At 40.0% G+C, this 17,126-nt stretch overlaps 1 protein-coding gene across 1 annotated transcript in view; it reads left to right on the plus strand.

The window, feature by feature from the left end:
- The first annotated feature begins 715 nt into the window (after positions 1-715).
- The window catches only part of armh3 (armadillo like helical domain containing 3), a 36,854-nt gene continuing 20,443 nt past the window's right edge, over positions 716-17,126 (plus strand). The window contains exons 1-17 of the mRNA XM_050044806.1: positions 716-836; positions 2,949-3,058; positions 3,156-3,212; positions 4,011-4,157; positions 5,286-5,393; positions 5,479-5,571; positions 5,663-5,737; positions 5,828-5,914; positions 8,545-8,601; positions 8,730-8,773; positions 9,304-9,364; positions 9,529-9,575; positions 11,905-11,980; positions 13,008-13,101; positions 15,641-15,742; positions 16,005-16,063; positions 16,145-16,210. Of these exons, the coding sequence (XP_049900763.1) occupies positions 2,957-3,058; positions 3,156-3,212; positions 4,011-4,157; positions 5,286-5,393; positions 5,479-5,571; positions 5,663-5,737; positions 5,828-5,914; positions 8,545-8,601; positions 8,730-8,773; positions 9,304-9,364; positions 9,529-9,575; positions 11,905-11,980; positions 13,008-13,101; positions 15,641-15,742; positions 16,005-16,063; positions 16,145-16,210 (1,275 nt within the window). The 5' untranslated portion in view covers positions 716-836; positions 2,949-2,956. The remainder of the gene's footprint in view (positions 837-2,948; positions 3,059-3,155; positions 3,213-4,010; positions 4,158-5,285; positions 5,394-5,478; positions 5,572-5,662; positions 5,738-5,827; positions 5,915-8,544; positions 8,602-8,729; positions 8,774-9,303; positions 9,365-9,528; positions 9,576-11,904; positions 11,981-13,007; positions 13,102-15,640; positions 15,743-16,004; positions 16,064-16,144; positions 16,211-17,126) is intronic.

Here is a 17,126-nt window from a genome sequence, read left to right on the forward strand (position 1 = left end):
AGATGCAATATAGATGTACACCCTCCTTTAACAATGAAACGCAGAAGTTCTGATGCTCAGACTGTCAAAGGAGACACAGTGATGCACTGAATGAAACGCTTTCAACAGAGTAGAAACAATAATCATCCCAGTATAACATATTTAAGTTTATATTGATATATTTCAATTTACACTGCCCTTCAGTATGGAGACATGCATGTTTGTTGTGGGCACCTGTGTGTGTGTTTCTGTGTTAAAAGCAAGTGTAAATTATTTTCATTACAGAGATTTAATTTCTCAACATATAAAATAAATTATTGTAGATAAGAGATTGATTTCTTTTTTTCCCTGTGGTATATGTGAAAAAAATAAGGTATAGGTGTAAAGGTATAGGTGTGTCATCTAGAAGGCTATGTTTTTCATTATTTTTTTCATTTGGTAACGCTGGTAACACAAATACAGGCTCTCTTCTTATGGTCTAGGAAAATGACCTCAGTGCTGGTCAACAATTTGCAGCAACAAGCCCTTTAAATGCTTCTTTCCTCTGAAGGGTTGAGCTGTTGCCTTTGCAGTATGTTTTTATTTGTTTATTAATTTACTGGTCTGTGCATGTGACGTCTAAATAATCACATTACACATGTTACTGTTCCCCAGTGATCAAATGTAAAATACTTTTCCTTATTGTACTAACAGGGTGTGAACACTGAGGATGACCCTGACAGAAGGGGTATCCGTGGGGCGCTAGGACCCTGCGGACCAGTGAGAGGCTGTTGATAGCATTATGCTAGCAGAGGCTAGTGCTGTCACAAGGATTCATGAACTACATTCACATCATAGATTTTAATACTTTTATTGAGGTAAGAACAAACCACACTGCCAACTAAGCTATACTTACCTAGCTCATGTAACGTAGCAACGTTGTTAAAATCGCACCGTGAATTAAATAGCTAACGCTAAACAAACGTTACGATCCTTGTCTGACAGACATTAGCTAGCTGTGGGTAGCGTTAGCATTAGCTGCGAAGACTGAACCGTTTAGTATATTTACGCTTGGTGACCTAACTTCTAATAAACTTAGTGTTCCTCGTGTGGTGACTGTGAAACAATACAAAACCAGTTAGTTAACGTGACGACGTCGCCGTTAGCCGTTAACCAGTCGAACCCAGTTAGCAGACGATAGGTGAGTTAGCTAATATGAGCTAACGAGCTAGCAGCCCATCCCAACTTGCACTTGAGTTACCCAGGTTAGCTGTTTTATCATGTGCCATCAGTTTGAGCAAATGCCAGCAGATAATTACTTGGATAACGTAATACCGGTACTTGAATTATCCAGACTTTATTTATGACAGGAGAAAGTGCTGCGTTAAATGTTTACGTTCAGCAGGTAACGTTAACTAGCTTTACACAAACCGGTATGCCACTGTGACTGAAATCTGTTAGCCAGTTTAACTTTACTATACATGTTGTGTGTTACTAGACTTGTTTCCAAGCACAGTGCTCATCTGTCACTCTGAGCAAATTAAAATAGTAAAGCAGTCATTAATGCTAGATACGTCTTCCTCTGGGGACCTGGCAAATTAGGTTATGAATTAAGGAGTTATTCCCTCAGAGAGCAGTCATGACTGGAGTTTCAATCTGTTGCTGCAAACAGAAGAGGTTGGAGAGACTGTAGTGATCATGAGTAAGCAAGCATTAATGAACTGATACTACTAACAAGTATTGCCTGCACAGCCAAGGCCTTATTTGTCTCACTCCTTTGTCTCATAGACCTTCATTGTTGTCCAGAAACTACTAAAAACACATTAATGAGCCACATTGTTGTGCTGGCTGACATATTTCTTCTTAATGATGAACATGGGCACTGTAGTTAACTTCCAGTCAACTCCACATGGTGTTGTAAAGGACTCTGTTGTGAACCAAATCCCTTACTGAAAATAGTTCTGGTCAAACACACTATTTACTACACTATTTACTATTTACTTATTTAGATATAAAGCTATATATCTGTGCCAGTTTCTTAAGATGTATGTCTTATTAGGAAACAACTAGCTTGTGTAGGACTGGGCAATATATTGATATAATTTCAATAACAGGGATATGAGACAATATTTTAGTATCATGAGTGTTGTCTTTTCCTAGTTTTAAAGGCTGAATTACAGTAAAGTGATGCAATTTTCTGAACTTACCAGACTGTTTGAGGTGTTATATTATTGGCTTTTACCCATTTCGTCATTATGTCCACATTACTGATGATTATTCATCATAAATCTCATTGTGTATTAGCCATATCCCACTTGCAACAAATGACAATACAATTCGGCATGGTTGTGGCCAAAAGGAATATTTTAACTCTTTGGAAATGTGAGGGTGTGCCTTCTTTTAAGACCTGGTTGGCAGAAATCACCAACTTGTAACACACTGAGACAGCTAGATACAATGCGTCCCTCAGCTCTGTAATCTTACTCGTACTATATGCATATACATACATCATTCTGTAGCTGGTGCTGAACTTCTTGCTGATCATGCTACCTATAAGAGCTTTTTTTTCTTCTTCTTTTGTTTTTGTACTTTTATTGACTTGTACTTTTATTTGTGTTGTTTGTGTTAAAATCTGAAAATAAAGTAAAACATATAAAAAAAATCTCATTGTGTAAATATTTTGAAAAAAGCACCAATAGTAAACCCTGTAAAATCACTGCAATGTCAATATCAAGGGGTTTGGTTGTAAATATTGTAGTATTTGATTTTCTCCATAATGCTCAACCCTGGGCTTGGGGCTGTGAGCCACACACAGGCTGGGGTAGTTGGAAATGACTAAACGTCAGACTAACAAACACATTGTTGTTGAGTGTAACATAAATATATATTGCTCACCTTATCCTTATCCATAGGAAGTCAAGGTAATTTATGTCATTTCTTTTCATCATTCATGTGCATCCTCATTGAGCCTATTGCATCTCTTTCCTCAGACTTAATCATGTCTCAGGTGGAGAAGAAGGCAGGGCTGCTGAGGAGGACGTCGTCCTCTAAGAAACCCTTGAAAGAGAAGGTGGTGCTGATGTATGATGAGATTTTCGGAGTGAGTATCACAATGGGGGAATGTCGGCAATGGAAAGTAAAGACAAGTAAAATTGTGTGCAAGTGTAAACAAAGTCTTGTCTGTTTCTTTGATTTAGAAAGAAGACCCAGCCAAAAACAACCCCCGCTTCTGGGATGAGCTGTTTCTCATGAAGGTAAAGTGAAAGAGAAAAATACTTGACAGAGAACGTCTTGTTGACATGTGTTCTACATAAAAGAAGAACTCTCAGTGTATTATTATGATGTTTCAGCAGTGGTAGCAGTAACACTAACTGAAACATATGGATAATATCAGTAATACTCTTCAAAATAAAGTCTGCCAAAAACTGTTGAAGTAATGAAAAATGTGTGCAGCCTGCAATGCAAAGAAAAACTGACATTATTGTATTTATATGTGCATAAATCTGTTAATTCGTTAAAGGGAGGGGGCTACCTATGTGCAGAAAATGTGAGTGTTCTTGATAATACATGCAGAACCTGTAAGTACTAGAAGTCCAGCTTTTTAAAAACTCCAGATGGAGACATCTTGGCAACATGTACAGAAAAATGACACTGATGTCTGTGGTCACATTCAGCCTCATAATCGTGACAAATTTTGTGGCTGAAGACAGCACACACCATATGTAGAGAAAAAGAGGAAGTAGTGATGTGCATAAATCAGATACAGTACAAACAAGTACTGCACAGATTAGTCCACAGCATAGGACTGTGAAAGTCATCCAGTGGTTTAATTTGCATGTGAAGCTGCTCTCCTTCACCACGTTTCTAATTGGCTAAGATGATGCTGTTTTGACAAAAGGGTATTGTTAAACTGTCAATCAAATACTCCCTAATAATGTCCTAATCATCCTCCACTCCAATGCATGTTTACCATCCTTCCTTTTCTATTCACTCCAAATAATGTTTTCCTCACTCAGTGTTTTTTGTTTTATTTCTGTCCTATTATGTTTCAGGTGAACCTAGAGTACCTGGAGTCCAAGTTGGAGAGTGTAGATGGGGAGGAAGTTCAGCGGATCCAGGACAACATCAACTCTCTGTTCCACCACTGTGTTCAGGCTCTGGGAGAGGAGCACCAGATTAAAGTCGTCAATGCCCTGCAGGTAACTAACACCGCATGTGTACCAAAACTTTCGGTATAGTACCTTTAGAACAGAAAGTGTACCCCAGACCCTAGATCAGTTTAGCATTTCCACTGCAGACAGTACTCTTAAATGAAGGTGGGGTTGTTGTTACTCACTGCCCTGCTCAGTTCTTGCTTTATTTCCTCTTCTCCAGTGATGCAGAGAAACGTCTGCACCTTGTTCATTGTCCACAGAACAGGTTTGGCACGCTTACATTTTGAAAACAAAAAAGAACAGGCTGGAGTGAGAGTCCGTTCGGATGGGATATTTAACAACAGCGGGTTTGTACACTGAGCCCTTATTGAGAAAGAGCAGAGGTGTAGTGCTGCCGTAGCCACTGGAACAATGCTCTGCCATGTTTTTTGTCGAAGTGAAGAAATAGATTTTGCGGTTCAAATAAGTCAGTTGAAATTCTTCAACATTTTTTAAACACTTTGAGATCCAATTATCGCCTAAGTATATGTAATTCAAGAGTGGCAGTAACAACAAATCATCATTGATTTAAGTCATAATGCACTGACTATTCCACCTTAAAAGTTGCTAGTAGCTGCTGACAGTAGCCTTTGAACAGCAGGGTGATTTAAATTATTTTTTGTCAGTCTATAGCTGCTGCTAGAGGCAGCAAAGCATCCTTTCATTTTATAGTTATAGATAAGTAATGTGTCAAACACCTGCCACGGTATGAACATTGGCTACATGAGCTTCGAAACCAGCCGCACCTTACGCCGAAGCAATGGTGACGCTTCTCTGTTGACCAGTCAACGGACTGCAGTGTGTCCAGCTCCACCTTTTAGTACCAGATCTGTGTGCTGGGTACCCTAACAGGGGGGTAATGAAAAATGGTGATGGTAGGGAAAAGTTTTATTGTTACCGTCAACAAATTTTCACAATAGAAAAGGAAAAATAACCATTTTAATTTGTCCCAAACTGAACTTAACCAAACCAAACCAAAAGCTCAGAAGGACCTGATTATCAGCACCTGAAGTATGCTGATAATCCTGTTACTGTAATCTGGTTTGTCAGATTCCTGGATTCAGTTTTGTGTCGCCATTTAAAAAGATGATTTTTTTTTTGTGTGTGTTTACGTGCCTCTGCCTCTCCCCACAGACACTCTGTGCACTTTTCCGTGGGGTCCACCAGAAGAACAAGTCTGCGTCTGGCTTTGACATCATCAACATGCTCATGGGCTTTGACAAGGCTGAGCAAAGGATGAAGGTGTGTTGAAAGTACATTGAGAGGGGGACAAAAAGGAGTGAAAGAAATGATTTATATTTATCCTGTGTTTGTTTTTTTCCTGTAGGACCTGATGGAGAGACTGGACAGCCTTCTTTGTGGAGACGGCTCAGAGAGTCTGAAGAGCCTTTGTCTCAAGCTGCTGCTGTGTCTGGTTACGGTGAGACAAAACATATCAATGAAGATGACTTGTAATGTGACAGTCATCCTGCAGTCTAAACATCACAAATATATGAAAAATGTGTTTACAGGTAACGGACAATATTAGTCAGAACACCATCCTGGAATATGTGATGATCAACAGCATCTTCGAAGCCATTTTACAGGTAAGTAATTAGAGTAAAACTATGTCTACTGTAATTTAGGGATTTTTATTTCACAAACAAATCTGTGTTCTCCCTCGCTCCCCTCCTCAGATTTTGTCCGATGTGTCCAGTAGAGGGCAGCATGGTTATGATGCTGTGGTCCTCCTGGCCCTGCTGGTCAACTACAGGAAGTACGAGGTGTGTACATGTACTCACAGGAATCTGTACTTGTCGATTTGAAAAGCTTTTTGAGCAGCAGGGAGCTGTAGTAAGCTTTAATAAGCTGGTTAATAAAATCTTTTAAGGTGTCACTCAATAGATGCTGGAAGTGCATCCCAAATCTCCAGAGATCAGTCCTTTTGTCCTCCACTGTGTTTCCTTTCTGCCACGAGTCAGAAACTGATATCGATGCTGCTGTCCCAACAGTAGAGGATACAACAGAAGCAGCTCTATAAGTCTCTTTTAGTAGAGGATGCACAGCAGAGGTCTTCATGGGTCTACAGGTCAGTTTATCATTATATGTAATACCGGAATGGATCCTAAAAGACCTGTGATCAGCGCTGATGATGAGAGAAAAACTTGTGCTGTGTGTGTAACGGATGATGATTAGGCTGACTCAGGGGGGTTTCACCTAGGCCCTGGTCTGAGTACGCTTGACCCCAAAGTCCAGTTTGTTTGATTAGTGTAAACACTGTGTACCTTACCCGGGCTTGCTATGCCAGTCCATGCCCGAGTCCACTTGAAAAGATGGTCTTGAGTGTGGATCATGTAGTATGGTACGCATCAGGTATAAACACCAGAGTTGGTGTCTGAGTCTGAGCTCTGGTGTTAGGCAGAGAGCTCCACACCCGACAGTAGCTGCTCATCCTCCAGCACAATAAAAATGTCACGTAGATGATGATGTGAGTTTTGGGCACAGAACAAACCTGAGCAGCGGGAGAGTGGAGAGGATGGGCAGTCGTACTCGGGCACAGTGTGAATCAGTCGTACCTGATATGAAAACGCCCTCAGGATCAGATGACAGCAGTAAAAGTAAAGCAAAGCAGCAGTGTCAGTGAGTTTGAGGCACATAACTTATTCATTGATGTGAAGATTTTAAAGAAAATGAATATAAAGAGATAAAGATAAAATAAGGTAGACCTTCATCCCAAGGGAAATTGCTGAACCAGCAGCACCTATTTTGTATGAGCATCCTTCATACAAATGGACAAGAAAAATTACAACAGTAGCCTACATCAGCACCTTGTGTTAATCATGAATCATGTTAATCATCATGGGGCTAAATCCAACTTGTATAGCAATATAACCAGCTGTATAAGAATGTGATTAACATATTAAGTTTTTTTATAAACTGACTAACGGAGCCTGACAGGCCGTGAGCATGGCTGCATGGAGATCAAATTTCAGTAGAGGTGGTAGGGGCAGAGTGGCTCACATTGTGTTTGTTTACTAGAAAGGTCATGTGTGTTTTTGGGGTGACAAGAGGAGACGAGGAGAGTTAGTCTCTCAAGAAAACTAAAACTGTGCCATTATGGCAACATTTTTGACTCTGTTTCTGTTTCTATTTATTCCTGTCGCTCGCTTTGAAAGCGCCGCAGTGGACAAGGCATTATCGGACACCTTCATATTTTACGACAAAAACCAAAACACAGTGGCATAACAACCTACTGTCCTTACTGTTGGCTGTATGAAATGTTATTTACAGTAAATATCACAACATAGAACGTGTTTTTTGATTTAAAAAAAAGTAACGTTACAAACATAGAAAGATGGCAAGTAGGCTACTCGCACATCTTTTTTGGGGGGGGGGGGGGGGGGGGGGGATGTCACAGAAGTGCACATTTAAGGGATTCAGTGTGGACAGAGAGTTCCAATGTTAGATGATAGTTGGACGCTCATTTGCTGTTGGGCCACAGTGTCATTATGGTCCATTCGGGAGCGGCTGCTGAGCCAAGTCCGACACAGTCATATTTGGTTCACTGCTCCAGTCTGCTGTTGTTATATCAAACCAGTTTGAATGTTTTTACACCAGCCCAACCTTTAAGTACAGGTGTTGTCACTTGGAAGTCTTTTAATTCTGAGTTGCACCACACCCAAGGGAAACGAGAGAATAATAAGAGTGTAAGATTTAATTGCTCTGTTTTAATTTTCACAAAGGGAATGTTGCAAAGCACAGATGGGTAAAATCACTGTAGTCTGAGCCACTGATTCATCCATGAACACGTCAACAAGCTTATTTGTTGAAGCTGAACATGACATCTCTATTTGGCACCAGATGAACATAAAAACTTTGACCCGATCAGGTCAGGTATCAAAGACGCACTTGTCCTACATTTAGATGAGAGAGAAGCAATCATTTTCTCTGAAATTACTTCCAATTCACTCCCCTCTCCAGTTATTTCCTGGAAGGATAAGAGTTGCGGCGTGGGAGGGGATAAATGGAAGAGGAGTGAGGTTTTTGGATGCACCCTGTGATGTCAGCAAAGCAGGCAGCGACACAAGGAGAATTAAGTCTAGTAAAATGCAGAAGACTTGGCTGAAGTGTGCTGCAACAGTCTGCATTTTAGGTACATGAAAAATACTGCTAATAATCCAACTAATAAAAATAAAGTTGTTTTATGATCCAGGATCACATGGTCTGTGCTTCCCTGTTTGTCTACAAGAAAGCTGATCTCCATGCATGCATGTTCACATCTGTAGATGACCCCCTTGAGCTCGGGGAAAAACTGAAAAGAGAACTTTCCTTTTAAGGGTCATGAAGTATTAACTTTTTTTGTCAAGTATTTGACAAACTGCCTCTAACTTCACTAATTCTCTCTGTTTGTCAGTCTGTGAATCCATACATTGTGAAGCTCTCCATTGTGGACGATGAGCCAACACTAGATGTAAGTATGTTGTTTACTTCCTGTCTCTTTTTAACGCCAGAATAATACATAGCCAGTGTGATGTAGGCCTTCACGTCAAGCAGATCATCAAAGGTTTTACTGACACACTGGATGTTCTTTTCTTCCAGGGAATGGGTATGGTCGTCCACCAGGCTCTGACAGAATATAACAGGTGAGATCTAAAAATGTCCGCGTGTCGAAAACGTGTTTTTAATGATGCAGTTCACGATGTGCTGAGGCCACTGGCGTCATCACTTTAGTTTGATGTCTCCCGCAAATGTGCTATTTCTATTCTCCTGGAAAAAAAGGGCCCTTTATACTTTTAGTTATTTATATCTGACAGTTTTCTTTGGCAGCCGGTAATGTTTTTTGGATGAGTCAAGGTTTGGGAATTAAAATGCTGTTTGTGAAGGAGGTCTCGTCCGCCTGCGTGCGTCGACAGACAAATCAAAGTGATGGATGGTGGCTCCATACAGTTCATTGTTTTTGTGTATACAGCGAGTGTCCCTTAGATAATGCGTTGCAGGGAGTGGAAGGAGATGTTAGGTGAATGTGTGTTAGGTTACAAGTGCTATGTTTGAGTGAGAACATATATCTCTGCCTCTGCTGCTGTGCAGTCCTACCGGACTTCAATTTATTTGTCACTTTCTCCACTTCCTTTAGTCACTTCTTTCCGTCTTTGTCCTTCTTTTTGATTTTTAGGCAGTACAAAGACAAAGAGGAGGAGAACCAGGGCGGGTTCTTCTCTACCCTCACCAGTATGGTAGGATTTTATTCTTACTTCACAGTAGATCTATTTTGAATATATTTTTATTTCTTCCATCAGCATATATTTGGTGTACAAAGAGTTTGATGTGCAGCTCCTGACTGGGGCAGCTGTTCTTTCCCACAGTGTATGTGATTGCTTGATTCTGCTTCTGTCCACAGGTGGGCAGCATGTTCATAGCTGACGCGGATGAGAAACTCTCTGTACAGTAAGTGCAAAGTAATTGAAGTTCTTCTCCATCAGTCATGCATTGTTCTCTGTGCCTTCAATGAGAGGATCCATTACAGCTGCAGTGTTTTTGGCTTGTCCTCTGTTTCACTCTAAAGTTAATCATGTTTTTCAAGAATTTCTAAAGGGATACTTTGCCGGTTTTCAGCCAGCTTTGTGTCATAACAGTGTGGGTGGAATGTGTAAATGAACTATGGTAAACTTCCCTCCATCTTACCAGCACCCAGCTCTCCCTGCTTATCTCCCAGCTCAAACTATTGGATGTTACATTTTCGAGAGAGAGCCGCCCCTTTCTCCAATATCATCCCCCTACAGAGCCAGAGAGCCACCATTGTAGACGTGCGCATGCGTGGTCTCGAGAGGGTGGGGTACCTGTCAGTCATTTTCAGCTAGCTAATGCTAGCAGCCAGAAACAAGTGTCCTCGTGTCCACCTTGGAGTGGTCCTCCTAAAACGAACTGTGGTGAAAGTTGCTATATTCTCTATTGGATTAAGAAGCTGATGAGGAGACAGTGTTAGCTAGCGAGCTAGTGCGCCAGTGCACTAGGTAGTAGAAGTTTTCTATTTCTGCTTCAAACAAGCAATTGTGAACGCAAGGTTATTTTTTTACAACGATCTAAAATATGTATTTAGCCATCTCTCTGTACAACATACAACTGAGACTCTGGTACTCGCACATGGGCACATCTAAAACGGTGGCTCTCCCGCTCTGCAGGGGGATGTTTCTCCATTTCTCTCTTTCTGTCTCAAAGGCAGACCAAACTTTGATCAAACTGTAAAACTAGGCAGTGCTGATCAAATATAAACCAAGACTCTGTTACTGTATTGCCTATTTCTCACCTAAAATGTCTCCAGAAACATATTTTAGTGCACTGTTTGGCTGGATATGAGAATTCTTTTGACAGGAATAAGTCAGAGCCATACTGTCTCCTGTATTGTAATAACACTGGGATCAAACGGTAAAACTAAGCAGTGCTGACTTTATATGAACCAAGATTCTTTTACTGTGTTGCCTTTTTCACACCTATAATGGTTTCAGAAACATACTTTACATATTTACTTACTGTTCAACTTGTTTTTACCAGTCAGCAGCCATATCATTTTCTGTGTCAAAATGGACAAAGCTACATTACATTGCCCACCAATGGGAGCATTTATGGTTCTGTGGCAGGGCAGTGCATTCTGGTAGTAGTTGTAAGTTTTCTACCTCTTGAACAAATACGAATGCCACGGCCCTTTTTCTCTGTTTTCTCTGGTCATATAGCAACAATTTCAGACGTATTTGTGTCTTTCTGCTGCATAGACAGCCTCAAATTTGATTGGCTCAAGACACAAGTTCTTTATTTGTTGGGGGCAACATTTACACATGTTGATCATGACTATATGTGGCAGGAATAAAAAATATGAAAAGTTGATAAAGCGGAACTACATCCATTTTCAAAATTCATACATGTTATTCCTATGGTCTAAGACAGTCCAAAAATATTAGTTAACATTAACAATTCACTCTCAAATCCAAAAACGTGCGAAAACACAAAGCTGTGATGTCATAGGGTATAATGTCTGGAGCTGTTCCATAGACAATGAATAGTGAAAGATGGTATAGACAACACAGAGAGCATACAGGGGAATGTTCTGAGTGTATGGCTGCACAGCTGAGAATGCTACAATAGAATGAAGCTCATTTGGGTATAAAAAAGAAAACAAATATTCGGCGGGTCCACAAAATCAGTCTCTCATTTATTGTCTGTGGAGCAGCTCCAGACTTTATTTCCTATGACATCACAAGTTTGAGACTCCTCTGTTCCCTGGCTTTGAGAGAGACCAGATCATGTTCACAAATATTGATTGAACTTTCCAAGGCCATTGAGATAACATATTGGAATTCTTAATTTAGGTGGTGTTCCCTTTTCAGGAGGGACAGGTCAGACTCTCACACAGTGTAGACTTTTTGTAACTGTTGTTTTCACTTAAGAGTCGCCTGTTAATTACTGCCCTGGTCCTGTTGTTTTACATCCGTAATGTCAACTCATTCATCAAAATTAAAATTGAATGTAAAGAAATTTGGAAAATGATGTATGTGTAGTCGAACATATTGTGCAGAACTTAATGACACAGAAAATTAAAAAAGTGACCCTCTGATGCGTTTGTTCATAAACTTTAAACAGCAGACTGCCCCTCCACTTGTTTTTTGAGCTCCAGTGAATCAAAGCCTGGAGCATCTTTTCTGTCCAGTTTGTTTTTATTTGAAGATGTGGAGATTTTACTTCATGAAAGTCAAAGCTGACCTAACTTTCCTTTCTTTTTAAGGACAAATGAGGCAATTCTGCTGGCACTTTATGAGGCTGTGCACCTTAACCGCAACTTCATCACTGTATTAGCACAGGTAAGGTTCATTACTTCTTCACATAGTGTACACGTGTGCTCACCTGTATTTCGATGTTATTAAAAATTTAAAGAGAATTGATTTTTTGCTCAGGAGAGATTTGTGGTTGTTCCAGCAATGAAAGAGATGACTTTTTAAGAGCCTGCATAGTTTCAAAACCACAATGGGTTGAGTTATGAATTAAGATACAAACACTCTGAAGAGGATTTTATCAAGTCAGGAGTTCTGTAATATTTGGCAAACTTTATTGTTGGCCTTAAACACATTTCTCCAAGCTTTTGTATTCATTAAATCCTCAGTTGCCTTTGTTTTTTTCACTCTACTTTTGCTGGAAAATAATCTTTTCTGTTTCTTTGTCTTCTAATCTCCTGTCGGGCTTGGCTTCTGTGATGTGATTTGGCATCTAATGACGTACAAAACTAGAAGATAGTGGATAGAATAGAGGAGGAGACGGACGTTTTTTCCTTTCAGACTGTTTATTGCATTATTTTATATGTAGATCTCATACGTCAGCAGGAAATGTCGAGATACAGTGATGTTACACTGCTATTAGTACATTTTTCTAAAAGGTGCATGAGATGTGAAAATCGTCTTTCTGCCATTATTCATTTGACTTTGTTTCTTGCACTTTATTATTCCCTGCGGGAACACGCAAATTCAGCGTTGAGCCATCATAAGTAACAAACTGAATGGCGAGGGTTGGTCAGATGCAATTAGAGCAGCAGCCACTAACTTCCATCTGAGGCCATTAAGTCACTGTGCTGCTTTTTGCTATGCTGTAATTAAGTATAAATCTCATAAATTAGCAGGCATAATTAGTGAACCATTTTGTGGAAATGTTTTTCCCTGTCAGAAGTAAACACCCATCCTCCAGTCTCCACTAAATGGCATCATGTTCCTTGCTCTGAGTTCTTATATGAATTTCCTGCCCAGTCTGCACTGTTGCATTTCTCGGTACATTATGGGACTCAAGTGACATCTTTTCGCTATTAATGACATTTAACATGTGTTTTTGGTCTATCAACAGAGCCACCCTGAGATGGACATTGCAACCACACCTGTCACCCCTACTCCAACCACACCTACAACACCACTTGGCACAACACCGCCCTCCTTAGACAGTAAGTCAAACACTTTGTAATATTTTTGTTTGGGGAGACATACTGCCAAAAACTTGAATGTAGTGTCTGTCACATAAACCCATTGATTTCTAAAGGAAATATCTCAAGTGTATATTAGGGTTTACCTCTCACTGACTTCATGTCAGTTTTTGTAGCCACATTATCTGCAGCAGGGAGGATCTGAGGTGACGCTAGAAAGCAGTGACATGTGAAATTGCAGATCGCAGGGGGGTAATGGTAACTGTGTTTCACCTGGAAGAGTAGAAGAGTGGGTTTAGGCAAAGTAGCAGTCAAATTCAATTAGTCGTGAAACTCTAACTTTTATTTTGGAAAGAAACAAGGGTTATTTCCCATTGGCTTCAGAAGTCTGTTAGTGCTTTGTTTTTTAGAGGCACAGTCTAGTGGTCATCATGGAAACTGCATTTTATAACCTCAAATACTGGCTTCACTGTTCAGCTATAGTGCTGTCTAGCTGAAGGACTCTCAGCTTGGGTGGTATCTATATTTTCATACCCTCCTGACAATTCACGAGTATATACAGTACTAATAGTGTTGGTGTAAACACCCCCCTACCACCCCCCAGAGCAGCAAGTCTGTTACGTTGCTATGTTCACAATCTCTCTTGGCTTTTAAAGTGTAGCAACCTCAAACCGTGCTGTTGCTATTAAACAGAAAATTGCAAATGTACACCTCCTGAATGCAAGTTTTTCTCTTTCACCAAACTAAGACTAGCTAATATATGAATAAATATTGAAAATATTATAAATATTATTATTATTATATATAATATTATATATAAATATTGCCCTGCTAACTCATCATAAAACACTTTTTATTCACACTTGACAGAAACAAAAGAAAACTCACCAAAACCCTCTTGGTTAATCACTGTTCCAACAACTCTGATTTGGACGAAAATATAAAACACGCTGGCTTTACATGCCGTTTTTCCCTACCATCTCTCTCTGCCATTGCTGCCTGGCTTTTTCTAGTCCTGTCACATTATCCCCACCACTTGCAGTCACCATCTTTCTCAGCTCAGCTGCCTTTTCCATCGATGGAGACTGACCTCTGATGGCACGTGCTGTGCACTACATCAACTTAACACAGCAGCTCTGTATCAGTTTAATAGAAAGAGGAACGTCTATATTTTCGACAGTATTGAGGGTCATACCATCAGGAGTTCAAACACCCTGTTATACTGTAATACCGTGCTACCGCCCAAGCCTCAAGGACACTAGAGCTTAAAGTGAAGAACAGCTTTAACTTCGTCTTGTCAGTTCGTAGCCTTTACATATATGCCTTATACCGCAGCTTTACCTTTAAACAGAATTGGACTAAACTGAAAATGTTAAGTCCATCAAAATACTGAAAGGGGCAGAAAATGGAGCGAAGGATTTCTAAAGCTTTTTGGCATCACAGGTCTCTGCTTCTTTGCCTCCATTTAATCGTGACAGTGTTTTTACATACATTTTTAAAAACTCTCACTCACTCACTGCCTTGAACAGACACACATGCACCCACACCAGCAGCCTTTTCAAATATTTAATAGACTTTTAAGGTGATCTGATAGAAGAGCGGTGCTCACACACAGTGAACGACACATCTAATGTTGCATTATTGCATCTTAATAATCAGATTATCACAACACCTCACATACTTATTTTTATCTTTTGAACTTCCGTGCATGGCTGTCACTTCAGGTTTTATGGAAAATGAATGCTATTGCCAGCACATTCAGATGCAGGTCATTTAGCTTGCTACACACGCTGTAACTGTTAAAAGGTGTATGCCTCCATCTCTGGCTACCTTCCATTGCTGTAAACCTAAGAGCCATTTTATGTATGAAATATTAACCTCCAGCTTCAAATACGGATGAATGTTTCACATGCAGTGTGCCATGTCATGGGAGCTTCACCACTAAGAGGGTTAGAAACAGTTGCACACACGTGCTGGGAATCACATGTCAGGAATACACCTTTTCCTTCCACAGTACAGCCCCTGTGATGATATCTTTCTTGACAGTGTGAAATCTTCCTTTGGCCCCTGCTGTGATCTGAGGAGGAAGGAAACAGAGTGCGATAGAAATGACTGACTCATCATTTATCCATGAAACAAGCTGTATGTTTCACAGAGCAGAGATTTTTTAAATGGATACAGAAGCTTGCCTACACAACGCAGGCTACAGTAGCTACAGTAATGAGACAAATACATCACTTTCTGTAATGGCTGTTATGTGCCTGAATGGGCACTCAGCCTGCCCAAACAAGGGTTTTGTTATTCCCGTTTTTAGACAGTAGTCTTTGAGTTCAGACTCTGGTTTTTGGGACGTCATTATTTATGGAACGACTCACTTGGAACTGATTGCACAGTTTTGTGACTTTAAAGTTTGAGTCATCATAATTATGGTCTTTCTGTCTGTTTAGTTTATATATACAGTATTTCATCCTTGTCCATAATAATTAGAGACAATATTGGTTAGAGTTTTATCTGCTGTGATAATGTTTGATTGAGTTTTATTTGTATGTGTGCTGTGTAGTGATGAACAACCCAGAATTGCCTCTGGATCCCAACCTGCAGACCAGCAACCTTCTCATCACCTTCCTCAAGTACGCCTCCATTGTAATGCAGGATACTAAAGGTAAACAGAGACCTTTATGCCTCCTCCCCTTTGTCTCTGTCACTCTACCGTCCTGTAATTCTTCATTCTTTAACTTTTTTTGCTCCACCTCTGTCCTGATGTGTCCTCGTGTAATTGTCTGAGACAGCAGTGACAAATAAATGCTGTTCTCTGCAAAACCACAGTTGTTATCACACTTTATAACATTCATTTGTTTCAGTCACTCCCAAAGTCCTCTGTTTTCTTCTCACCTGTTAAGATTCTCATACTTGTGTGTTTGCAGATGAGCATCGACTCAACAGTGCCAGACTGTGCCTAATCATCCTCACCTGCATAGCAGAGGTAGGAGCAGCCATGCTGCTGCAGCATTTGCACCCTCCAAAGATTGACTTTGTTCTGACTTCTCCTCTGTGTGTGTGATAGGACCAGTACGCTGATGCCTTTCTTCATGATGACAATATGAACTTCAGAGTCAATCTCCACAGAATGGTGAGTTTTCTGGTAGTGAGTGAAAGATGACACAAGTGACATTAAAAAGTTGTTAGTGTAGTACACTGACAGTGCAGTGAGAGGCAAACAGCTTTAATGTAGACTTCTAGAGGATTTAAATGGAGTTACTTCAAAGAACAGAATACATCACTATGTGTAATGATCTCTCCTTTCATCCATCCCTCAACCATTACTTTCCCTGCTTTTCATGTACAGATGTACTTGAAAAAAGCAGATTAGAAACCCGGTTACACGTATACATGGCAGATGTATACAGGTGAAAACTAACTAGGGAATTCAGGTTTCTCTAATACTCTACCCCTGATTACAGTTACCAGGCTTCTAGTCTACATGTTAAAATCATCTCACTGAAGAATGCAGACTGTAACCTGTTACTTAAGTTCATGTAAACGCACTGCACGATGGAGACCATGATACTTAATTGTGTTTGCTAAATGTTCCACTTTTATTAGTGACACGCATCTAGAAAAAGGGTTTACGAAGAATGGGTCAAAGTTGTTAAGCCTACACTAATTGAAGAACTATTGATAAAAGTACAAACAAGGAATTGGGATAAGAAATTAATAAGCTATTGTTATCAAATATTTCTAGATATGAATTCGAATAATACAATAAAAGTTAAAGAGAGATTGGAAATTGAGACTAATTCAACTATATCACTAGATATGTGGGAAGAAATATGTACTGAAGCACATCTGGTAACTAATGCAAATGTGTGGAGGGAATTTAAATGGAAGGTAATCATGAGGTTCTTCCGGACACCTGAAATTGTGGCCAAATTTGGCACAACACACTCAAATAAATGCTGGAGAAATTGTGGCCCACACATTGGCAACCAAACCCACATATTTTGGTTATGCCCAAAATTAAAAACATTCTGGGAAGAAGTGTTTGG

This window comes from Epinephelus moara, chromosome 5, assembly GCF_006386435.1.
Source record: "Epinephelus moara isolate mb chromosome 5, YSFRI_EMoa_1.0, whole genome shotgun sequence".
NCBI lineage: Eukaryota > Metazoa > Chordata > Actinopteri > Perciformes > Serranidae > Epinephelus > Epinephelus moara.